The sequence below is a fragment of the Fonticula alba genome (assembly GCF_000388065.1).
Source record: "Fonticula alba strain ATCC 38817 unplaced genomic scaffold supercont2.5, whole genome shotgun sequence".
Classification (NCBI taxonomy): domain Eukaryota; order Rotosphaerida; family Fonticulaceae; genus Fonticula; species Fonticula alba.
In genome coordinates, this window is record NW_009242975.1 from 837,422 (window position 1) to 855,577 (window position 18,156).

At 69.2% G+C, this 18,156-nt stretch overlaps 3 protein-coding genes across 3 annotated transcripts in view; all 3 read right to left on the bottom strand.

The window, feature by feature from the left end:
* H696_03380 (hypothetical protein) overlaps positions 1-7,734 on the bottom strand; it is a 9,776-nt gene extending 2,042 nt beyond the window's left edge. The window contains exons 1-16 of the mRNA XM_009497246.1: positions 7,416-7,734; positions 6,613-7,233; positions 5,775-6,464; positions 5,406-5,648; positions 5,123-5,253; positions 4,855-5,019; positions 4,639-4,765; positions 4,401-4,511; positions 3,682-4,161; positions 3,282-3,521; positions 2,886-3,155; positions 2,337-2,752; positions 1,699-2,144; positions 1,272-1,504; positions 506-1,101; positions 94-169 (exon numbers count right to left, since the gene is read on the bottom strand). Of these exons, the coding sequence (XP_009495521.1) occupies positions 94-169; positions 506-1,101; positions 1,272-1,504; positions 1,699-2,144; positions 2,337-2,752; positions 2,886-3,155; positions 3,282-3,521; positions 3,682-4,161; positions 4,401-4,511; positions 4,639-4,765; positions 4,855-5,019; positions 5,123-5,253; positions 5,406-5,648; positions 5,775-6,464; positions 6,613-7,233; positions 7,416-7,628 (5,058 nt within the window). The 5' untranslated portion in view covers positions 7,629-7,734. The remainder of the gene's footprint in view (positions 1-93; positions 170-505; positions 1,102-1,271; positions 1,505-1,698; positions 2,145-2,336; positions 2,753-2,885; positions 3,156-3,281; positions 3,522-3,681; positions 4,162-4,400; positions 4,512-4,638; positions 4,766-4,854; positions 5,020-5,122; positions 5,254-5,405; positions 5,649-5,774; positions 6,465-6,612; positions 7,234-7,415) is intronic.
* Positions 7,735-8,502: 768 nt separating this feature from the next.
* On the bottom strand, positions 8,503-11,937 carry H696_03381 (hypothetical protein; the record flags this gene model as incomplete). The annotated part of the gene is made up of 2 exons (XM_009497247.1): positions 11,847-11,937; positions 8,503-11,749 (listed from the first exon to the last, which is right to left on the bottom strand). Exon 2 carries the CDS (start codon positions 11,746-11,748, stop codon positions 8,503-8,505), a length of 3,246 nt encoding a protein of 1,081 aa, XP_009495522.1. The 5' UTR covers position 11,749; positions 11,847-11,937.
* A 2,425-nt stretch (positions 11,938-14,362) lies between these two features.
* Positions 14,363-18,156, bottom strand: part of H696_03382 (hypothetical protein) — a 4,493-nt gene continuing 699 nt past the window's right edge. The window contains exons 2-7 of the mRNA XM_009497248.1: positions 17,068-18,132; positions 16,595-16,900; positions 16,394-16,418; positions 16,151-16,244; positions 15,833-16,068; positions 14,363-15,609 (exon numbers count right to left, since the gene is read on the bottom strand). Coding sequence (XP_009495523.1) covers positions 14,592-15,609; positions 15,833-16,068; positions 16,151-16,244; positions 16,394-16,418; positions 16,595-16,900; positions 17,068-18,132 — 2,744 coding nt within the window. The 3' untranslated portion in view covers positions 14,363-14,591. The remainder of the gene's footprint in view (positions 15,610-15,832; positions 16,069-16,150; positions 16,245-16,393; positions 16,419-16,594; positions 16,901-17,067; positions 18,133-18,156) is intronic.

The window sequence follows — 18,156 nt, forward strand, 5'->3', positions numbered from 1 at the left end:
TGACGGTGGTGAAAAGTGACATGGGAAGAAGAGCAGGTCAAGGAGGCTGGCATGCCTGGTGGGCGGAAAGAGGCATTCGACGTCGGGGTGTACCTTGAAGATAACCAGCTCTCTGTCAAGGTGACACATGAGCCGCGCGGGCTCGCATTGCTGCATCACGCGGATGACGCTGCGCACGCCCGAGGGAGGGATTGGACGACGCAACGAAGGAGGGGGAATTGGCCCAGGCGGCCGGTCAGTCACACGAGAAGGGCAAGGCAGCTGGGGAACCGGCCGATCGAGCCGCCAACAGCGGCACGCACCGCAAGCTCAAGCCGTAGAGCGACTTGACGATGGCCTCCAGACGCGGGCGCAGAGACAGGGAAAACTGCATCCAAGCCATGGGCGAGGCGTCGCGGCCCTCCCAATAGTAGAGAAGATCGGAAGAGCGTCGTGCGGTCAGTCACACGAGAAGGGCAAGGCAGCTGGGGAACCGGCCGATCGAGCCGCCAACAGCGGCACGCACCGCAAGCTCAAGCCGTAGAGCGACTTGACGATGGCCTCCAGACGCGGGCGCAGAGACAGGGAAAACTGCATCCAAGCCATGGGCGAGGCGTCGCGGCCCTCCCAATAGTAGAGAACACTCTCGACCACACGGCCGGACTGGGTTTTGGAGGGCGCCGGGGCTGACCCCTCGGCGGCGTGCTGCAGCGCGGTGGCCGTCGTGGCGAAAGCCGCGGTGGCCGCCTCCTCGATGGCCTGGACCGGGGACGAGCCGAAGTTGATGTCATTCTCCGAGCGCATCAACTGCAGCAACTCCACAGAAGCGTCCTCGGCCGCGGCCAGGGGGGAGGCATCGGAGTCGCCCGAGTCGGGCCCCTCCGTGGCATCCGCCGGGGCCGAGGCCACGGACTTGGACTTGGCCGCGGGCGCGGGCGCGGGCGCGGGCGCGGTTGGAGTCGAAGCACCATCCTCCAGGACACTGGGCAGGCTGGACAGCAGGGCCGAGGACTTTTGGTCATATGCACACAGGAAGGCATACACCTCGCCGGAGTAGAAGAAACTATTGCAATGCCCCGCCGGGAGGGAATCGAACTTGCCGGACTTGCCACGGACAAAGCACTTGATGTGTGGCCATACAGTCATATCGAATGTCAGCCGGGGGAGGAACACACACACACACACACACACAAAGGGGAGGAGGGGCGGCATTGTGCCAGACGGAAGGCGGCGAGGGCCGGCCAAGGGGGGGGGGGGGGGGGGGGCCGATTCTACATCACAGACACACGTACCCGGATGCTGACCAACGAGGAGCGCATGCGGGAGAGCAGGGCACTGGCCGCGCGCTCATCCATCTCATCGGTCTGGGTGTCGGTGGCCGAGACGAAGGTGCGCCGTGGGCCGCGGTACAGCACCCGCACGTCGGTGTCCACTGGCAGCCGGTCACCCGAGCGCTTGGACTGGCCGGAGCTTGACGATCCGCGATAGCCCACCTCCAAGGAAGCCAGCGTCGTATGTTGCTGGGCTGCAGCGGCGCCGGAGGAAGAGAAGGCAGGCCGACCCGAGGAGGGCAGAGTGGAAGGGGGGGGACAAGCAGATTGCGGTTGGTCATCAAAGCACGCGGACTGCCACAGGCGAAAGGAAAGGATGGCACGGAGCCCCTCGGTCGGGAAGACCACACACACACACACACACACACACACACACACACACACGCACTTGCCCACCAGTCGCCGAACCACCCGGCGAAGACCGTATCCTCCGATCCCTCGGTCACGCGCACTGCCCGGCCGTGGATGACCACATTCAGGGCCAGGTCTTCCTCCTCGCCGGGCGCCAGGCCGAGACGCTGGAGCAGGGCCGGCTGGCTGGCGCACGACCGGCGGATCTGCTCCACATGCAGGGCCAGCACTCGCTGGGCCAGGCGCAGGGCAATGGACCGGATTTCCGCCGGAGCCCGGCGCCCAACCCATGCGGCCACGGTGACGCTCTGCGGATAGACCACACGCCCGTCGGGGAGGATCTCCCACGACCCGGGGTCCAGCTTGTGCACGGGCGCCGCACTGGTCGTGTCCAAGATGAAGCATCCGGCCGATTGGAGGGACTTTCGCGACAGGGGCGGGTCCATGCGTGGGACTTCCAGCTTGCCATCCTGGAAAACCACCCTGCCAAATGCGGAACCCCATGCTCATGTGAGTTTCGAGGCAAAGGAAAGGGCGGAAGGGGCGGGATGAAAATAGGAGCGGAGGAGCGGAGGAAGTGGAAAAGCGGGAAAAGCGAGAAAAGAAACGCGAGAAGCGGGAGAAGCGGGGGAGCGGAGGAACGAGGGAATGAAGAATGAGACAGAGGCTACGCACTGGAAGAGCCGCGCCTCGGTGGCCAGGTACGGGTCCAAGTAGTCGGCCCCGGCGCGCTGGTTCTCGATGTACAGCCAGGACAGGCAGAGGCCGAAGGAGTTACGCGAGGAAACCAGGCAGCGGCTGCCGCAGGGCTGGCAGGCGCTCTTCGGGGGCCGGTTCGCCGGCGAGTGACTGAAGAACCAATTGGCAAAGCGGAAGTAGTCCAGCAAGGCCCGGCGGCCGGAGGAGCTCGACGAGAAGGCCATAAACTGCTCGGCGCCCAGGGCCCCGCTGTTGCTGTGCACCATCAGGCAGTCCAGTTGCTCATCCGGCATCTCGGTCACCAGGGTCAGCGGGACGCGGGTATTTCGATCGCGCAGGTGGAAGTCATCGGCCAGAATGCGCGCCTTGGCCGCGGTATTGACCTTGACATCCTGCGGGCCCGAGCGGAGCCACGTCGCGAGAGGATGGTCAGCAGGGTGTCCAACGGGGGGGGGGGAAGCCCGAGGCAAGATGAATGCAATGCCCATGCCCGGGTGGCTCGCGCCAGGCAGCATGCGCACGCACCTGACCCGTCCACATGAAGACCTCCTGCGGGGTGTTCAGCAGGAAGACGCCATTGGAGCGGAGGGAATCCCAGGAAATCGGCCGCACTGGCTCCAGCCGAGCGCGCGGGCCGTCGAACACCACCGCAAACAGATCCACCTTCTGGATGAAGGCCCCGGGAGCCGACCCGGCGCTGGCCTTGTTCAAGCCCGGCAGCAGGGACATCTCGGCCGGCCGACGGATGATCTCCGAGAAGAGCCCCGAGAAATCGGCCGACTCGGCGCCGGGCTCCTACCAGTGGCCGGTTGATTGGTCAGTGCTGCTCTGGCGGGGCGCCAACACTCGGCAGGGGGGGCATACGCGCGGCTTACGGGCCAGGGGGGGGGGGGGGGGGGGAGGCCACCGCGGACAACGCACCTCATCTTGCACACAAGTGACGCCGCTGGTGGGCACCCCATCGACGAAGGACTTGTCCGACCACACCGGGATCCCCATGCCAAGGAGGGCCTTGCGCAGGTTGGCCGCATGCATGGCCGCGCACAGGCGCTTGTCCGTGCTGGCCTCGGGGCCGATCCAAGTGAAAATGGAATGCCGAACACCGATGTTCTTGCTGGTGTTGGCGCCTGAGACTTGGTTGTCGGGCACCGGGGTGTCGGTCTTTCCGCCGGCAGCAAAGAGACAGATAGAGAGAGAGGGGGGGGGGCGAAAGGACATTGCGGGAAGAAAACACCCGAACCAGAAGACGGTTAGCCGATCGTCGCTCAGAGCAGCCAGGCAAAAAGGGCAGACATCGGAAGGGAAGGCCAGTGCTCCATACCCGGAGCAGGATGTAGGCATCCCCGTCGCAAAAGGTGCCGCAGTTCCAGAAGAGCGGGTGAATGCCATTGTACTTGGCATTGCCGGCCCCGGCGGCGCCCTCACGGAAGAGGTAGGTCAGGTCATCGACCAGGTCGTCATCGTCATCGTCTGCGGCCGGAGCCGGGGCCGCTTGGCCCTCGAATCGGGGGAAGCGATCGTGATAGTGAACCGGCAGGAGCTCGGTCCCCTCATCATGAGCGCAGCCGAAGAACACTTCGCAGTCCATCTCCGCACACTCGGCGCGTAGGATCCCATGCTCGCAGTACTTGACGTGCGGATCTTCGGCCAGGGGAACACGCATGCGCAGGGGGTGGAGCTGCGCAATCACAAAGCATGTCAGTTGGACCTGGGTTTCGTCCTCGGAGTTGTCGAACCAGCCGACATGCCGGGCGAGGACGCTCTGTGGGAAGAGCTGCGAGTAATCCATCCCCGATGGGGCCTGAGAGGCATTCCAAGATCGAAAGACACGGCATGGAGAGGGCATGTGGAGGTGGATACGGTTCGAGCAGAGTCATGGTGAGGTGGCAGGGAAGGAGAGAAGGAGGGAAGGAGAGAAGGAGGGAAGGAGAGAAGGAGAGAAGGAGGCAGCGAGATAAGGAGGGAAGGAGAGAAGGAGGCAGCGAGAGAAGGAGGGAAGGAGAGAGAGAGAGGGAGGGAGAGGGAGAGAGCCATGCGCACCAGCTGGTCAACTAGCCCAGGGACGTGCTGGGACGCGGCATTGCCCGTGGCGTCACCTAGCAGGAGGGTGCCCCCAGGGCCGAGGCCAGGGAGATCGCCCACCGGGATGTCCTGACAGGAGAAAAGGCCAGCAGAGAGATGGGGTTGAGCGAGTTGCCACCCGGGGACAAGTTAGCGACAGCCGGGGAGGGCGCCAGGCCGGGGCGAGAGCCCACGGAAAAGCCCACGCAGGACGCACATGGAAGTCCATCTTGGCCGCCTTCTTTTGAAGGAGCTCCTTCTCCTTGTCAGCCCGACGCCGAGCCTCCTGTGCCGCTCGTGCGGCTGCCTGGCTGGCTAGGCGCTCAACAAAGCGCTCCGAAGACCTGGACGGGAACCGGGCAAAGAAAAAAGCCACCATCAATGAGGATGAAACATCGGGAAAGGGCAAATGCGCTCGTGCTGCGATGCGTACTGGAGGGTGAAATCCGCATTGCGGATGTCATACTTAATGAGGCCGGTGGCAGCCGACGACTCGTCGTCGGGATCGACGCCCTCCTCGGTCGTGGAGGACCATTGTGCCAGTAGGGCCCCGAGCGCGGCCTCGGCAACCGGCAGGTCGGGATTGTCATCGAGGTTGCTGTGGGGACCATGGACAGTCACAGGGGGGGGGGGGGGGAAGTACGCACGCATGAGTGGCAGGCGGGGAGATTTCATGCTCGGCCGGTGGGCGCAATACGCACAGGAACTTCAGACGCTTTTTGGCGGCCGCCACAATGTGCCGCGGGATGGACTTCAGCCGATTGTTGTTCAACACCAGCACCTGAAGCGAGGGGAGGTGGTCATCCAGGACACAGAAAGTTGGCAGGGTAATCTGTCACCCACCGGCGGCGGAAGGCGAGGGGGTGGGGGAGAGGGGAGAGGGTGAGCAAAAAAAAAAAAGGCCATCTGGGTCGGCATGGAGAAGGTGCACAAGGAGCCGGGCGAGGGGGAGGATGACCGGGACAAAGAAATGCCAACACGCACAAAGCGATTGTAGCCCAGATGCAGGAGCTCCAGCGACCGGAGCCCCGAGAAGCTGGCCACATCCGAGAAGCTGGTCGGGGGGGCTCCGGCGCTGCCGGGCTTCGGAGCCCCGCCCGAGGACAGGGTGATGGGCGCGCGCGCGGCCAGGGCCTGCTCCGACGCCGACAGCGACGACCGGGGGAAGGTCACATCGTCCAGTCCGGCCCCCTGCAGAAGGTTGGCGTCCAGGTAGAGGAAGCGCAACTACGAGTGCGTGATATCGCCCACACGGCGCGCCAATGCCCGGGTAAGGATTTGTCCTGAAGGTGGCCGGCTGCACGGCCGCACAAAAGCCCCCCCCCCCCCCCCCCTGAGCCGGGGGCATCGCACCTTGGACAGGGCACCGAAGTAGCCGGGAATGCCGGCGAACCGGTTGTCCGACAGGACCAGCGACATGAGGAACTCCGCGGTCCAAGCCCGCGAGGGGTCGCGACCGCGCGCGAAGAACAGCAAGTAGAAACTCCGCGAGCAGAGCATATTCCCGCGGCAAACCAACACACGCAGGTTGTTGGGCAGCCGGATGAAGGGCTCCGTGCGCTGGGCATCCTGGCGTCGGCGCCACTCGGCATCCGGGTCTTCGTCCTCATTGTCCTCGTCGTCGGAGGCCGCATAGTCAAAGTCCGGCGAGACGGGCGATGCCGGGGTGCTCCCCACTGCCGGGGGCGAGTCCATGCCCCCGCCCATGCCGGGGCCGGGGCCCGACGACGACGACGACGACGACGACGGAATCAACACACCCAGGGTGGGCGACCGGCCGATGGGCGAGTCGCCCGGCCCGGCCAGCGGGCTGACGCGGCCAGAGCCACCCCGGCGGTCCAGCACCCCGGCCCCGGCGCCCGCGGCATTGAGCGGGCGCCCGGCCAGGAAGTGTGCGCTCCGCGTGATGCCGGCCGGCACACCGCCCAGCGCATTGTACGACAGATCCAAGTGCTCCAGGGCAATCAGGCCGCTGAGATCCAGGGTGCGCCGGCCGGTGAAAGTGCAGTCGAGTGCCGTGTCCGCCAGGGAAAGATGAACCAGCTGCGCAGGACGCCGAGCGAGGGAGGGCACACCATGCGCGTCAGTCGCCACATCGATGGGCAGGATGCCCAGAGGGGGGAGGCATGCCGAGCGAGAGCACCACCGAGGAGGAAGGAGGGGGGGGGGGCGAAAGCAGGCGGGGACGCACCGTGCGCATGTTTAACAATGGCCGGACCGCTCCCACCAGACCCAGGCCGCGGTTGCTGTCGAGCACCAGCGACCGCAGACCGGACCAATTGGCCGGGATCGGCGATTCGGTCAAAGACTCGGACAGCCGGGCCACGGCGGTCGGGGAAAAGTGCACCGCGGTGGCCGAATGCTCGGTGGCCGCCTCGGCCGCGGCCGTCAGCAGGCTGGCCCAGCGGCCGGTCCGGGCAAAGTGCGGCACGCGCTTGACACCGCACGCGCGGAGCTCCAGCTGGTCGAGCCGGCAATCAACGAACAGGCGCCGGCCCAGCTCCAGACCCGGGTCCGTGAGAAAGCAAATGTCCGGAATGTCCCGGACCACGAAGGTCCGAATGGGTGACAGGCCACTTGCCCCTTCGGCCACCGGGCGGGCCAGCGCCGCGGCGATGGGCTCCAGCTGGGCCACCCGGACGCCAACCAGCTCCAGGCGTGTCAGGCAGGACCGCCTCTTGGCCTGGGAGATGCGCTGGGTCAGGGACACCGCTGCCTCCACGAAGGCCACCGCCGATGCCTGGTCATTGTCTCGGGTGATGTTGTAGCGCGAGGAGAGCTTGGCCGAGAGGTTCAAAGAGGAGAGTGTGATCTACGCAAGGGGGAGCATGAGGGTGGGGGAGGTGAGATGGGCGGGGGGAGCATGGCGGCCAAGACCCAGGAGAGGGGCCGGGCGGGGGCACGAGCACAGGCAGACGGCCCGGCCGGGCAGATGCAGGAACCGGAGCAATGGCAGGCGTGGAGGGGCCCTCGATCTGGGGCGATGGCGCGCACCGCGTCAAGGCCATAGGGCACCTGGCCGATGTCGGACTTGGATAGGTCCGACCAAATGAGCGACGTGGAGTCGGGGTTTTCCTCCAGCGCCCGGCCCACTTGCACGGAGAGGCTGGATTTCGGGCCCGGGGTTCGAAGAAGGCGCAGGCCAACGATGATCGGGTGGTCCGGGATCAGGAGCGTGGACTTGCGCGCCGGGCCGGCCTGGCTCATGCTGACGATGGTGGCGGGGCCGGGCGAGGGAGGAGGCGAAATGAGGGGAGGGGGGAGAGGCAGGCGGGCAATCGGCGGACAAGGGGAAAGCAGGGCCAGAGGCAAGGAGAAGAGGAGTGGCCGGCGACCGGGCGGCATCCCACGGCTGGCCCCTGTCAGAAAGAGGGCACCGACTGGCACACGCCCGGCCCCCGCTGTCTCGTCCTCGGGCCAGGCCCTCGCGAGCATACGTGCAGACAGGACACACACACGCATGCATACATTCACTCGGCCACACACACACACACACACACACACACAGAGATGAGCACACGACGCACACAGGCACACAGGCACACACGGCGCGCCCGTGCCGGCACATGGCGGATCTGCCCGGGAGGAAACTAGCCAGGCGCATTCCGCCGGGCGCGGGCGCGAGTCTGGCAGGCATTCCACCGCCCTCCACCCCCGCCAACAGCCGCCACACCGCGCCCGCCCCCCGCCCGCACCCGCGCCCGCCCCGGACTTTTGACATGGTAGATCGATCTGGCCGCGGGCCGAATCGGACCGTTGGCAGCCCAGCGGACAATTGGAGCTGCCGACTCTTTGGGGATTGCGATTGCGCGGCGACGCAGGGGGATCTATTCCGCGCGCAAACACGGGGCGGCATGCGGTCTTGTCTGGAGAGAGAGAGAGAGAGAGAGAGAGAGAGAGCGCGCGCGCGCGAGAGCGCAACGCGCCGCACAACACAGCGAAGGGAAGAGAGGGCGAGCGATGCCGGCGCACACGCAACCGGGCAGGTGTGTGTGTGTGTGTGTATGCACAAAAACGAGGGGAGGAGGGAGGGAAAAAAAGGGAGGGGGGTGAACCGGCATAATGCCGGGTGGCCGCGCCATCAGTCGGCCTTGCCACCGAAGCGCGAGGCATAGTACTGGTGCTGCGAGGGGGGCGACAGCGGCCCACCGCCACCGCCGCCGCCACTCGGGACAGGACCCCCCCCACCGGCCCAGCTGGTGCCGGACCGCCGGGCCAGGGACGCCCGGCGGAGCTCCTGCTGCTGGGCCTGCGCGGCGGCGGCCTCGAATTGCGCCAGGATGGAGGCCGTCGAGCTGGACCGGCGGTCGATGAGCGAGTGTGCGCCACCGCCACCGGAGGCAGAAGAGTGAGACTGGTGGCCCTCGGACGAGGCGCCGGCTTCGGCCCCGCTGCCGGCCACCGGCCCCGAGGGGGGCCCAAGGAAGTCGCTGGTGCTGAGGGCCGACGTGCCGAGCATCCCGGCCGATGCCCGGGGCGAGGATGAGCCCCAACGCCGCGAGCCAGCGGGGGAGGTGGTGAACCCGCCATCGCCCGACGGAGGCCGGCCCATGCCATGGCCGATGCCCGCGCCGGGGGCCGATGTCTGCTGCAAGTAATCGGTCCCGAGGAACTGCAGCCCATGGCTGGAGACCCGGCGTCCGGGGGGAATGTGCGACGAGGAGGAGGAGGAGGACTGGAAGTGCAGGCCGGACACGCGGTTGCTCGAGGGAGCCGACGGCCCGGAAGCCGCGGTCATGGCCGACAGCGACTCGAACATGGCGCGCAGGGTTTGCGGCCGGGCCCCGGTCGAGGTGTCGATGCTGGAGCGCAAGTGCGAGGAGGAGGACGCCCGGGGGCTGGTGGCCGCCGGGGCCGAATCCATGGCCGGGGCCGGGGCCGGGGCCGGGGCCAGGGCCGGGGCCGGGGCCGGGGCCGCGGTGGTGACGGTGGGCCGGGCCACATGCTCGCGGGCGGCCCCGCGCGGCTGCCGAGCCATGGAAGCCTGGCGCGTGCGCATCTCCGACGGGATGAAGGGCGGCATGGCGGCCGCCGGGGGGCCGGCCACGGCGGCGGTCCCCGCGGCATCCGGCGGCGCGATGGCGGTCGAAGGGGTGCCCGGCAGGGGCGGGAGCTTGCCCTTGCGCCCGGGTGGTGTCGGGGGAGGCAGGGTGGACTCCGGCCGCGGGGCAGGCGGAGGCGGGGCCGTGTCGCGACCCGGCGCCGTGGATGCCCGCGCCGACAACGGCGCCGGCGGCAGAGGGAAGAAGGCGGCATCCCCCGGGGAGCGGCCATCGGCACTGGACCCGGGCGAAAGGCTGCCAGTGCGCGCGTGCACCGGCTCCAGGACCAGCGGCGGCGGGGGGAAGGCCGTTCCCGAGAGGGTGTTGGACCCGCCACCGCGGGCCGGAGACCCGGGCATCAGGGGCTTCGGCGGGGGGGACAGCATGGCCGCCCCGCCGGTCGGGGCGGAGGAAGTCGGCGCGAGGATTTGCGCGCGGAGGGCCGCCGGCGGCAGGGGCGGCGGCGGGAACAAGGACGTGGCCGGGCCGGAGCCAGGGCCGGCGCCGGTGCCGGCCAGCGGCACCGGTGGCGGGGCAAAGTCCCCGAAGGCCACGCTGGCGATGGCGGTGGCCGCGTGCGAGGTCGAGGGGGCCCGGCGGACGCGCGGCGGCAGCGGCGGGGCCGGGGTGCCCGGGGTGCCGGGAGCGCATGACGAGGAGGAGGATGGCGGGGGGGAGGTCGGCCCGCCGCGGCTGTGGGGGATCGGGTGCACCAGCGACGAGGGGACACCACGCAGGTCGAGCGACGAAATGGGAGCCGGGGCCGGGGGGAGCACGAACCCGGAGAAGGACCCGGCCACCTGGCCGGTCGGAAGGTAGGGCGACATGGAGAGGGGCGGCGGGGGGGATGAGGCAAGGGGGCTGCTGTCGCCGCTGCCCTCGCCGATGGCGGTGGTCGGCGACCCGGGGGTCGACGAAGACCCCCCCGGCGAGGAGAGCCCCGCCCCGGCGGCCAGGGCATTGAAGTCCACCTTGGAAAAGTCCAGCCCCTGCAGAGGGCCGAAGCGACTGAGGCGCCGGCTGAGCCGGCGCCGGGCGGCATCCTCGCGCATCTGGACCACGCGCTGCTGCTCCAGGGCCGCGGCCGCCTGCGCCGCCACCAGGGCCTCATCGATGGACGACACCAGGGCATCGAGCGCCTGGCCGGTGGCCGCCTCCAGGGAGGAGGACGAGCGGCCCTGCTGGGCCAGGCGTGCGGCCGCCGCCGCGACGACGATGTCCTCCGGGCGCATTTCCCCGGGCGGAGTGGTCACACCGGTGGACGCGATCAACGTCGGAGACGAGGCGTACATGGCGCTCCCGGGGCCGGAAGACCCGCCGGACAGCGAAGAAAGCGACGATGTCGACACCAGCGACCCGCAGGACGACAGCCCGGGCGGGCTGGCAAAGGCACTGCCCCCCCCGTGGTGGCCGAGCACCGGCGACCCGGGTGACGAGCCGACCGGCGAGGCCAGCATGGTGGCCCCGTCGAAGCCGCCACCGGTGGCGGCCGTGCTGCGCCGCGCCGACGGGGCCTTCGGCGGGAGGCCGAGATCCAACGCCGGAAGCCCGGACTCCGAGGGGTTCACCACATGATGCTGCGAAAGCCCGGACGCGAAGGAGGTCGAGTGGGGCAGGCGCGAGGAGCGGCTCATGCTACTACGCGCCGAGGAGGGCGGCGACGGGGTCGGCGCATCGTCCTCCAGGTACAGGTGCCGAGCGCCCACCGGGCCGGGGCTCTGGAAGGGAGTCGAGGTGCCGGTGCCCGGGCCACCGGGGCCGGGCTGGCCGGCAGGCTCCGGGTCCATGGCCAAGTGACTGTTGGAGCCGAGGGCCGCCGCGGCGGCGGTGACCACGGCCGCCGAGGCGGCAGCCGCCGCCGCCGCCGCGTCCGCTCGCTCGCGCTGCAAATCGGAAAGGGTCATGGCGCGTGGCCGGGCGCCGAGATCCGGGGCCGTGTTGACGGTGGCTGCCCGCGAGCGGCCGCCCGCGGCGGCGGCGGCGGCGGCGGCGGCCGTCCCGCCGGCCGACCGGTTGGCCGACAGGAAGAGATTCGAGTCGGAGCTGAGGACATGCGCCGGCGGGCCGCCCGGGGGCAAGGGCCCGGGACCGGCCGCCGGCCCCGGGGGGAAGGGCTTGAGCGGCCGAGAGGTCGAGGGGGTCGCCGCCCCGGGGACCGGCGCGTAGATCAGGTCGTCGAGGTGCTCAATGGCGTGGGTGATTTCCTCGGCCAGGGCGTCCAGGAGGGCCAGGGCCGGACTGCCCCCCGGAGGCGGGGCCGAAGCCGGGCCAGCCGCGTGCATCATGCTACATGCATATCGAGGTGAGTGGACCACGGAAGGATGGCGTGGATGGGGGGCAGGGCGGGGGGCAGGGGGCGGGGAAGGAAACTAAGGAGGCGCACCTGGCCGAGACCGGGCAGCCAAACTGCGAGGGAGGGGCGACGGGGAAGGAAAAAAAGCGAGGGAGGTGGGGGGGGGGCGGAAAGGCAGACGAGCCAGCGGGCGAGAGGGGAAAGGGGAAGATGGGAATAACAGCGTGGGCAAGCGATCGAACCCCGGGACGGCTTGACTTGGACCCCCCACCCGCGCTGCATGAGAAACGTAAATAAAGACACAAATAGACAGCGAGCGAACGATAGGAAGAGAAAGAACGGGGGGGAGAGAGAGAGAGAGAGAGAGAGAGTGGGAGTGCCCCGCAAATGCGCGAGCCAGCAATCAGGGGGCGACGGCCGAGGAACGTCGCCCCCCCCCCCCCCCCCCCCCCCCCGGGCGGGCAACGGGCGTCCGTGCTTTCCGCGGGTGCCAAATCCACCCGCGCTGACGCCAGTGAAAACCGTGCTGAGGGGCCTGGCGGTCGGGACACAGAACCTGACACATCATCCGGGGGAGGGGCCCCGGGCACGAGCCCCGGCCGCCGGTGTGAAGGGGGCGACGGCCGAGGCGGGCAGGGCACCCTGGAGAAACACCCGCCGGCCGGCGGGCTCCCGGACAAATGAGAGACGCATAGGGGCGCCCAAATGAGCTTGCCCTTGCCGGACCGGGGGGAGGGGCGAAAAATATATTACGAGTGCGAACGAAACCGCCCAGCCCCGTTTGGGCACGCATGTGCTCCAACCGGGCCGGATACAGCCGCAAGGACATTAATGTGGCAAAAAATAAGGAGAGAAAGTGACCGGGGAGCCCACCACGGAAGACGGGGCACGGCCGTCGGGCCTGTGGACAAGCTTTGCTCCGCCCATCCGGCTGGCCGAGGGCATTTCCGGGGGGGGGGGGCACCCCCGCCCTGCGGCTTGACTCTCCTCCCATCGTGAGGAGTCCCCGGCCGCCGGTAGCCGGCATCCTGCCCCAGGGGGGCGCCCGGCCGGGCGTACACACCCAACCGCCATGAGCCGGAAGAGGGGGCGGCCAACGGTGGAATGCACGCCGGGAGGGCCGCTCTGCCCCGGGCCACACCGGGCCCGGCAATGAACCCGGTGGCAGCCTGACCCTCGGCCAGCGGGGCAGCAGCCAGGGTGGGAGGGGGGGGCGGGGCGGGCCTGGTGGACCTTTGGTTGTGGGGAGGCACATACGCCGGTGCACCCCTGCGGAATGCCTGCTCTCCCCCCCCCCCCCCCCCCCCCCGGGCCCCCCCCCCCCCCCCCCCGCCCCCCCCGGGGGGGGGCCGGCGGCGGGCCCCCCCCGCCCCCGCCCCCCGGCCGGCCCCCGCGCGGCGGGCCCCTCTTGCCGTTGGTGTGGGCCCCCCCGCGGGCGCGGCGGGGGTGCCCCGCCGGGGGCCGCCGGGGGGGGCGGGGGGGGGGGACCGGGGGGGGGGGGGGGGGGGGGGGGGGGGGGGGGGGGGGGGGGGGGGGCCGGGGGGCCTTTTGGTGGGGGGGGGGCCCAACCCCGGGGCCCCCCCGGGGGAAGCCCCCCCCCCCCCCCCCCCCCCCCTGCCCCGGGGCCGCTTGCACGCGCCCGTGTACGTTCGCGGTGTGGGCCTGCGGCGGTCCCCCGCCGGCCTCGGCTCCGGGCCGGCCCCAAGTGCGTTGGCACCTTGTGCATTGTTGTGACTGCCCCGCGGCCGGCGGCAGGGATGCCAGCCGCAGGCCGCCGGCGTGGAAGGCAAGGTTAAGAGCCATGGGGGTCGTGGGGGTGAGAAGCGCGGCACAGAGGTGGCCGCATGTGCGAGCATGCGAGCGTGCGTGCGAGCGAGCGGAGCGTACATGCGTGTATGTGGGTGTGAGGGGCCGCGCAATGCGTGGACGTCGCGGGTTGGCGTCGGTCCTCTGGCGGACCGAGGAGAAGGGGGTCACCCTTGAGATCTGGCGGACAAGGGGGCACGCCGGATTATCGCCGGGTGCCTTGCCTTTTTCACGCACCCACAACAATGCCCCTGGGGCCTGGGATTCGGCCGCCGGCGTACGTACCTCCCCGCGCGCCGCCACTGTCTTTCCCCCTTGATGGGTATGCCGCGACCCGGGGGCGCCGCGTGTACACCGGCGCCCAGCGTGCCAGGAAAACGGGTGTGCACACCCCCTTGTGCCGAGATGCCCCCCCCCCCCCACCCGAGGAAGCGGCACGCCGGGGCGGCACATTCTCTTTGGTGCGAGGCCCGTCTCGGCTGGGCTCCGCCCCCGGTCTGGCCCGCCCCCAAGCATGGCGTGAAAAATGGACGGCCCTGTGCTCCATCCCGGCGAGCTCGTATCGTGGCGGGCCTTGCCCAGACGCGGCACGGCGGCATTTCGGCCAGGGGCGATTCCGGGGGTGCCCCAGAAGAATGGGCGCCATACACGGGGAAGCCCCGGCCCACGCAGGCGCCGCGTCTTCTTCCTTCCTTCATGCACAGCCCCCTGGCGAGGGCAGTGCGCCGTGCACCCACCCACCCACACCCACACACACACACACACACACGGGCAGACACACATGAATACACGTGTCGGAGTCGGAGATGAGGTTGTTGGTGTATTGTCTTTCCTGCTGTCTTTTGGGCGCAAGAAGCGCGGAGGGCGCCCCAAAAAGGAAGAAGAGGAGGGAGCAATCGGGGCAAAGTACACGAGGCAGAGAGCCAAGCCAGGGAGGCAGCACATGCCCGCCTCGTGGGCCCCCGCCCGTCGCTTCGGGAATCGGGGCGGGCACGAGGCAGGCCAGGGCCACTGCTCCTGGCCGCCCCCCTACCGATGCGCGGTGCCATGTCCTCTCCCTCCCCCCGGGGGAGTGCCGCCGAGGGGGATCGACGAATCGGACAGCGCCCGCCCGGTGGAAGCAAAGCCATGGCGAAGGCGCTCAAGCGGCAGTGGCGCCGCCGGGCTGGTGGCAGTCGAATCGTGCGGCGCATAGCCCCCCCCGGCATCGGCCAGTGGGCCCGGGGAGAAGTGGTCTTGCCCCGGGGTGGAGGAGGAGCCACCGGACGCCGGCAGGGAGGAATATGTCCCCGAGGCGACCCCGCCGTCGGCCGATTCGGCGTAGTGACGTGTGCCGGCGCCCCCGCCACCATCTGTCGGGGGCAGGGCCTGGTGCTCGTCGCCATGGTAGTCGGCAAAGTGCACCGACTGCTGCGCCGGGGAGAACCGGTGCGAGGGGGCATGCTGGGCACGCGGCGCGTGGTAGGCGCCATGGCGCGAGTGCGCCGAGGGGTGCGGCTGCGCATGATGCCCATGCGCATGGTGCACATGCGTCGAGTGATGCGTCAAATGGTGTGCCTGGGCAAAGCCCTCATGGTGATGGAAGTGTCCCCCGTCAAGGTGTGGTGGCTGTTGCTGGTGCGGCGGCGGCGGTGCCGAGCCGGCCACCGGAGGCGAGGAGGATGTCGAGGGGGAGGGAAGGGATGAGCCGCCAACCGGCGCCGGCACCGGTGAGGTCGATCGCGATGTCGGCTCCGATGAGCAGGCGGAATCATGCAGCGCCAGCCCCGTCGCGGTCATCTGGGTGAGCTGGTTCATGTTGACCGGTGGCACGACCGGGCTGGGTGCCGCCGGCCGGCGCACAGCAGGCGCGTACATCATGGCCGGCCGAAGGGGAGCCGCCGGGTTCGAGGGACAGTACTTGACCCCGCAATCGCCGGGCAGCATGGCCGGGTCGATCGGAATCGCTGTCGAAGACGAGCCAGCTGCTCCGAGACCGGCGCTCGAATCTGTATGGGGAGTTTTGGCGGCCAATGCCACCAGCGCCTCTCGGAGCTTGGCGATCTCGCTGAAGAAACCATGGACGTGGGAGGGAGAGAGAGGGAGAGGGAGAGAAAGAGAGAGAGAAAGAGAGAGAGAAAGAGAGAGAAGGACATATCCACCAGGCAGATAACATGGGTAAATCGCCAGATGTCAGCACTTTCCTGTGAACTCACCGGCACCGGGAGGCAGAGGCAGCAAAAGACGCATGATGAAAGAGGCAGGATGCAGGAGACAGCGGATGCACGCACGTCTCCTTGATGAGAACCTGGTCGACCAGTTCGCTGTGCGACATTTGGGACAGGAGATCCCGGCCAAGAGGGGGGAGGACATCAGCCCGAGCTTTGCCGTAGACGGCCGAGCGGCAGGCCCGGCAGTCAAGCCGCGCGCGGGTCCGCTCGCGATCCTCATTCTCGGCGATGTACACGGTGGCCGAGTGCAAAATCTGCGCCTTGCTGACGGTCTTCTTGTCACGGGTCTCGGGGATCTGGGCTGAGGTCAGCTAATGCCGAGCGAGGCAGGGCCATGGGGCAGGGGAAAGGGCCCAAGAGGCTGGCCGGTGTACATACCGCGAGACGCAAATCCAAAAAGGCTTGTTTGATGTGGTTCCGACGCTTTTGCTCGGCATTCTGGTGGGCAAAGCGCCGCCGAGCATCGGGATCGCTGTGGGAGCGGGCGCATGAAGATACGGCACACAAAAAGGACAGAAGGGGAGAGGTGGGCACAAGGGAGGTTAGCCGGATGGAGACCCACCAGGCAGGGCAAATGCCAGGCTGATGCGCAGGCGACAGGGGAAGGCATGGGCGACGCACGCAATTTCCAGGAGACGGATTTCATCTGGCACATCGAATGGAGGAGGTAGCGGGAGGAGGAGCAGCAGGATGTGTGAGGGCAGATTCCCAGGAGGCGGACCAGGGCAGAACAGCAACCAGCGGCAAAAGGAGGAAGAAAAAGCAGCATCCCCCCCCCCCCCCCCCCCGGGGGACACAAACATCCGTTGTCTGGCGACGCACCCTCCTCCAGGGGCTCATTGCGCCGGCGCTTCTCGGCCAAATACCCGGGAATGCCGTGCTCCTTGTAACTGGAGGCCGGGTCCAGGTCCAGATCAAAGTCCGGCACGGGGTCGGTCATGGCCGTGGGGACTGACACGGCGGCCGAGGAGGAGGCCCGGGCGCCGCCCTCGGGCGAGGAGGCTCGCGACCGCCGGGTTTTGCGGGGCCGGACAGACGGGTCCACGGCCACCGGGGCGGGCGGGGTGGATCCCGGCGACAGGGACACCGGCGAGGGCGTGTGGCTGAGGATGGTCACCGAGCGAGGAGCTACAGCACCGGGGCCGGGGGAGTGGGGGAGGGATCGGCGAATGAGTATCCGGCGGGGCAGGGAGGAGGAAGAGGAGGAGGAGGAGAGGGTGACACTGGCAAGGAGAGGCCGGCCGACGACAGACGGAGAGCCCAGACAGCTGGGAGGAGGGGGGACAAAAACGCACGGATGGGGAGGCTGCGCGGGGCGGAGCGAGCAGCGGCCCCCTCGGGGGAGGATTGCATCTGAGTGTCCTCGGAGGCCTCCTCCTCGTCATCCTCGTCGATCGACGCGGCCGTGAGGTCGGCGGCTCCGGCGGCGATGTTGGCATCGCCCGCATCGGCGCCGAACTCCAGCTGGCCATCCTTGTTGAAGAAGATCGAGGCCGAGGGCTCGAGGGCATCGGTGTTCGAGTGGAGACTGAGGCCGGGGTCGACGGTGGCCGGCTCGACGCCGCGTGCGGCAGCGGCGCCGCTGGCGGCCGCCGCGCGGTTGGCATGCGCAAAGGCCGGGATCCCGGTGCCGCCGCTGGCCAGCAGCATGCCGGTGTTGGGAGTGGCCCGGTCCGCCGGGAAGGGGGCGGCATCCGAGTGCAATGACGCCGCCGGCATGTCGGACAGGGAGATGTTCTGGTTGACGAACGATGACAGGGCACCGGAGGAGGAGCTGACAATGCCCGAATGGAAAGACAGCCCCCCGGCTCCCGGGGCCTGGGAATGGTGGAGATGGTGGTGGTGCTCGGCCCCGGGGCCGATGGCCAGCGAAGTCAACGAGGGAGAGGGAGCCACCAGGGCGGCGCCGGCCGCAGTCCCGGGGGTCAGATGGAAGTTCAAGTGCGCCAGCGAAGGCCCGGAGCCCGGGCCGAGGGAGATGGCGTCATTGTCGGCGGCTCCGGGCTGGCGGTCTGCCGAGGGGGCGCCATTGCCGGGGGGGATGATGGTGGAGGTGGCCGCGGAGGAGGCAGCATCACCGCCCAGTGACTCCGGGGCCCCGAGGGCCGAAGCCGCCGTGCCAGCCGAGGCGGGGCGTCCCGCTCGCGACCATGATTCCGGCGTCGGGATGGGCAGGACCATGGAGCTGCCGACCGGCTGGATGCCAAGATCCAGGGAGGGGGAGTGCTCGGATGCGTCGTGCCCGGTGCCGGTGGCGCCAGCACCTGCTCGCAGGGGCGACTGCCCGGACGGGGCATTGAGAGACCCCTGGACAAAGGCGAAGGAGAGATCTACGCCAGTGGGGCTGGGTGCATACTCAGCTGGAGGGGGGGAGGCGGGGGGGG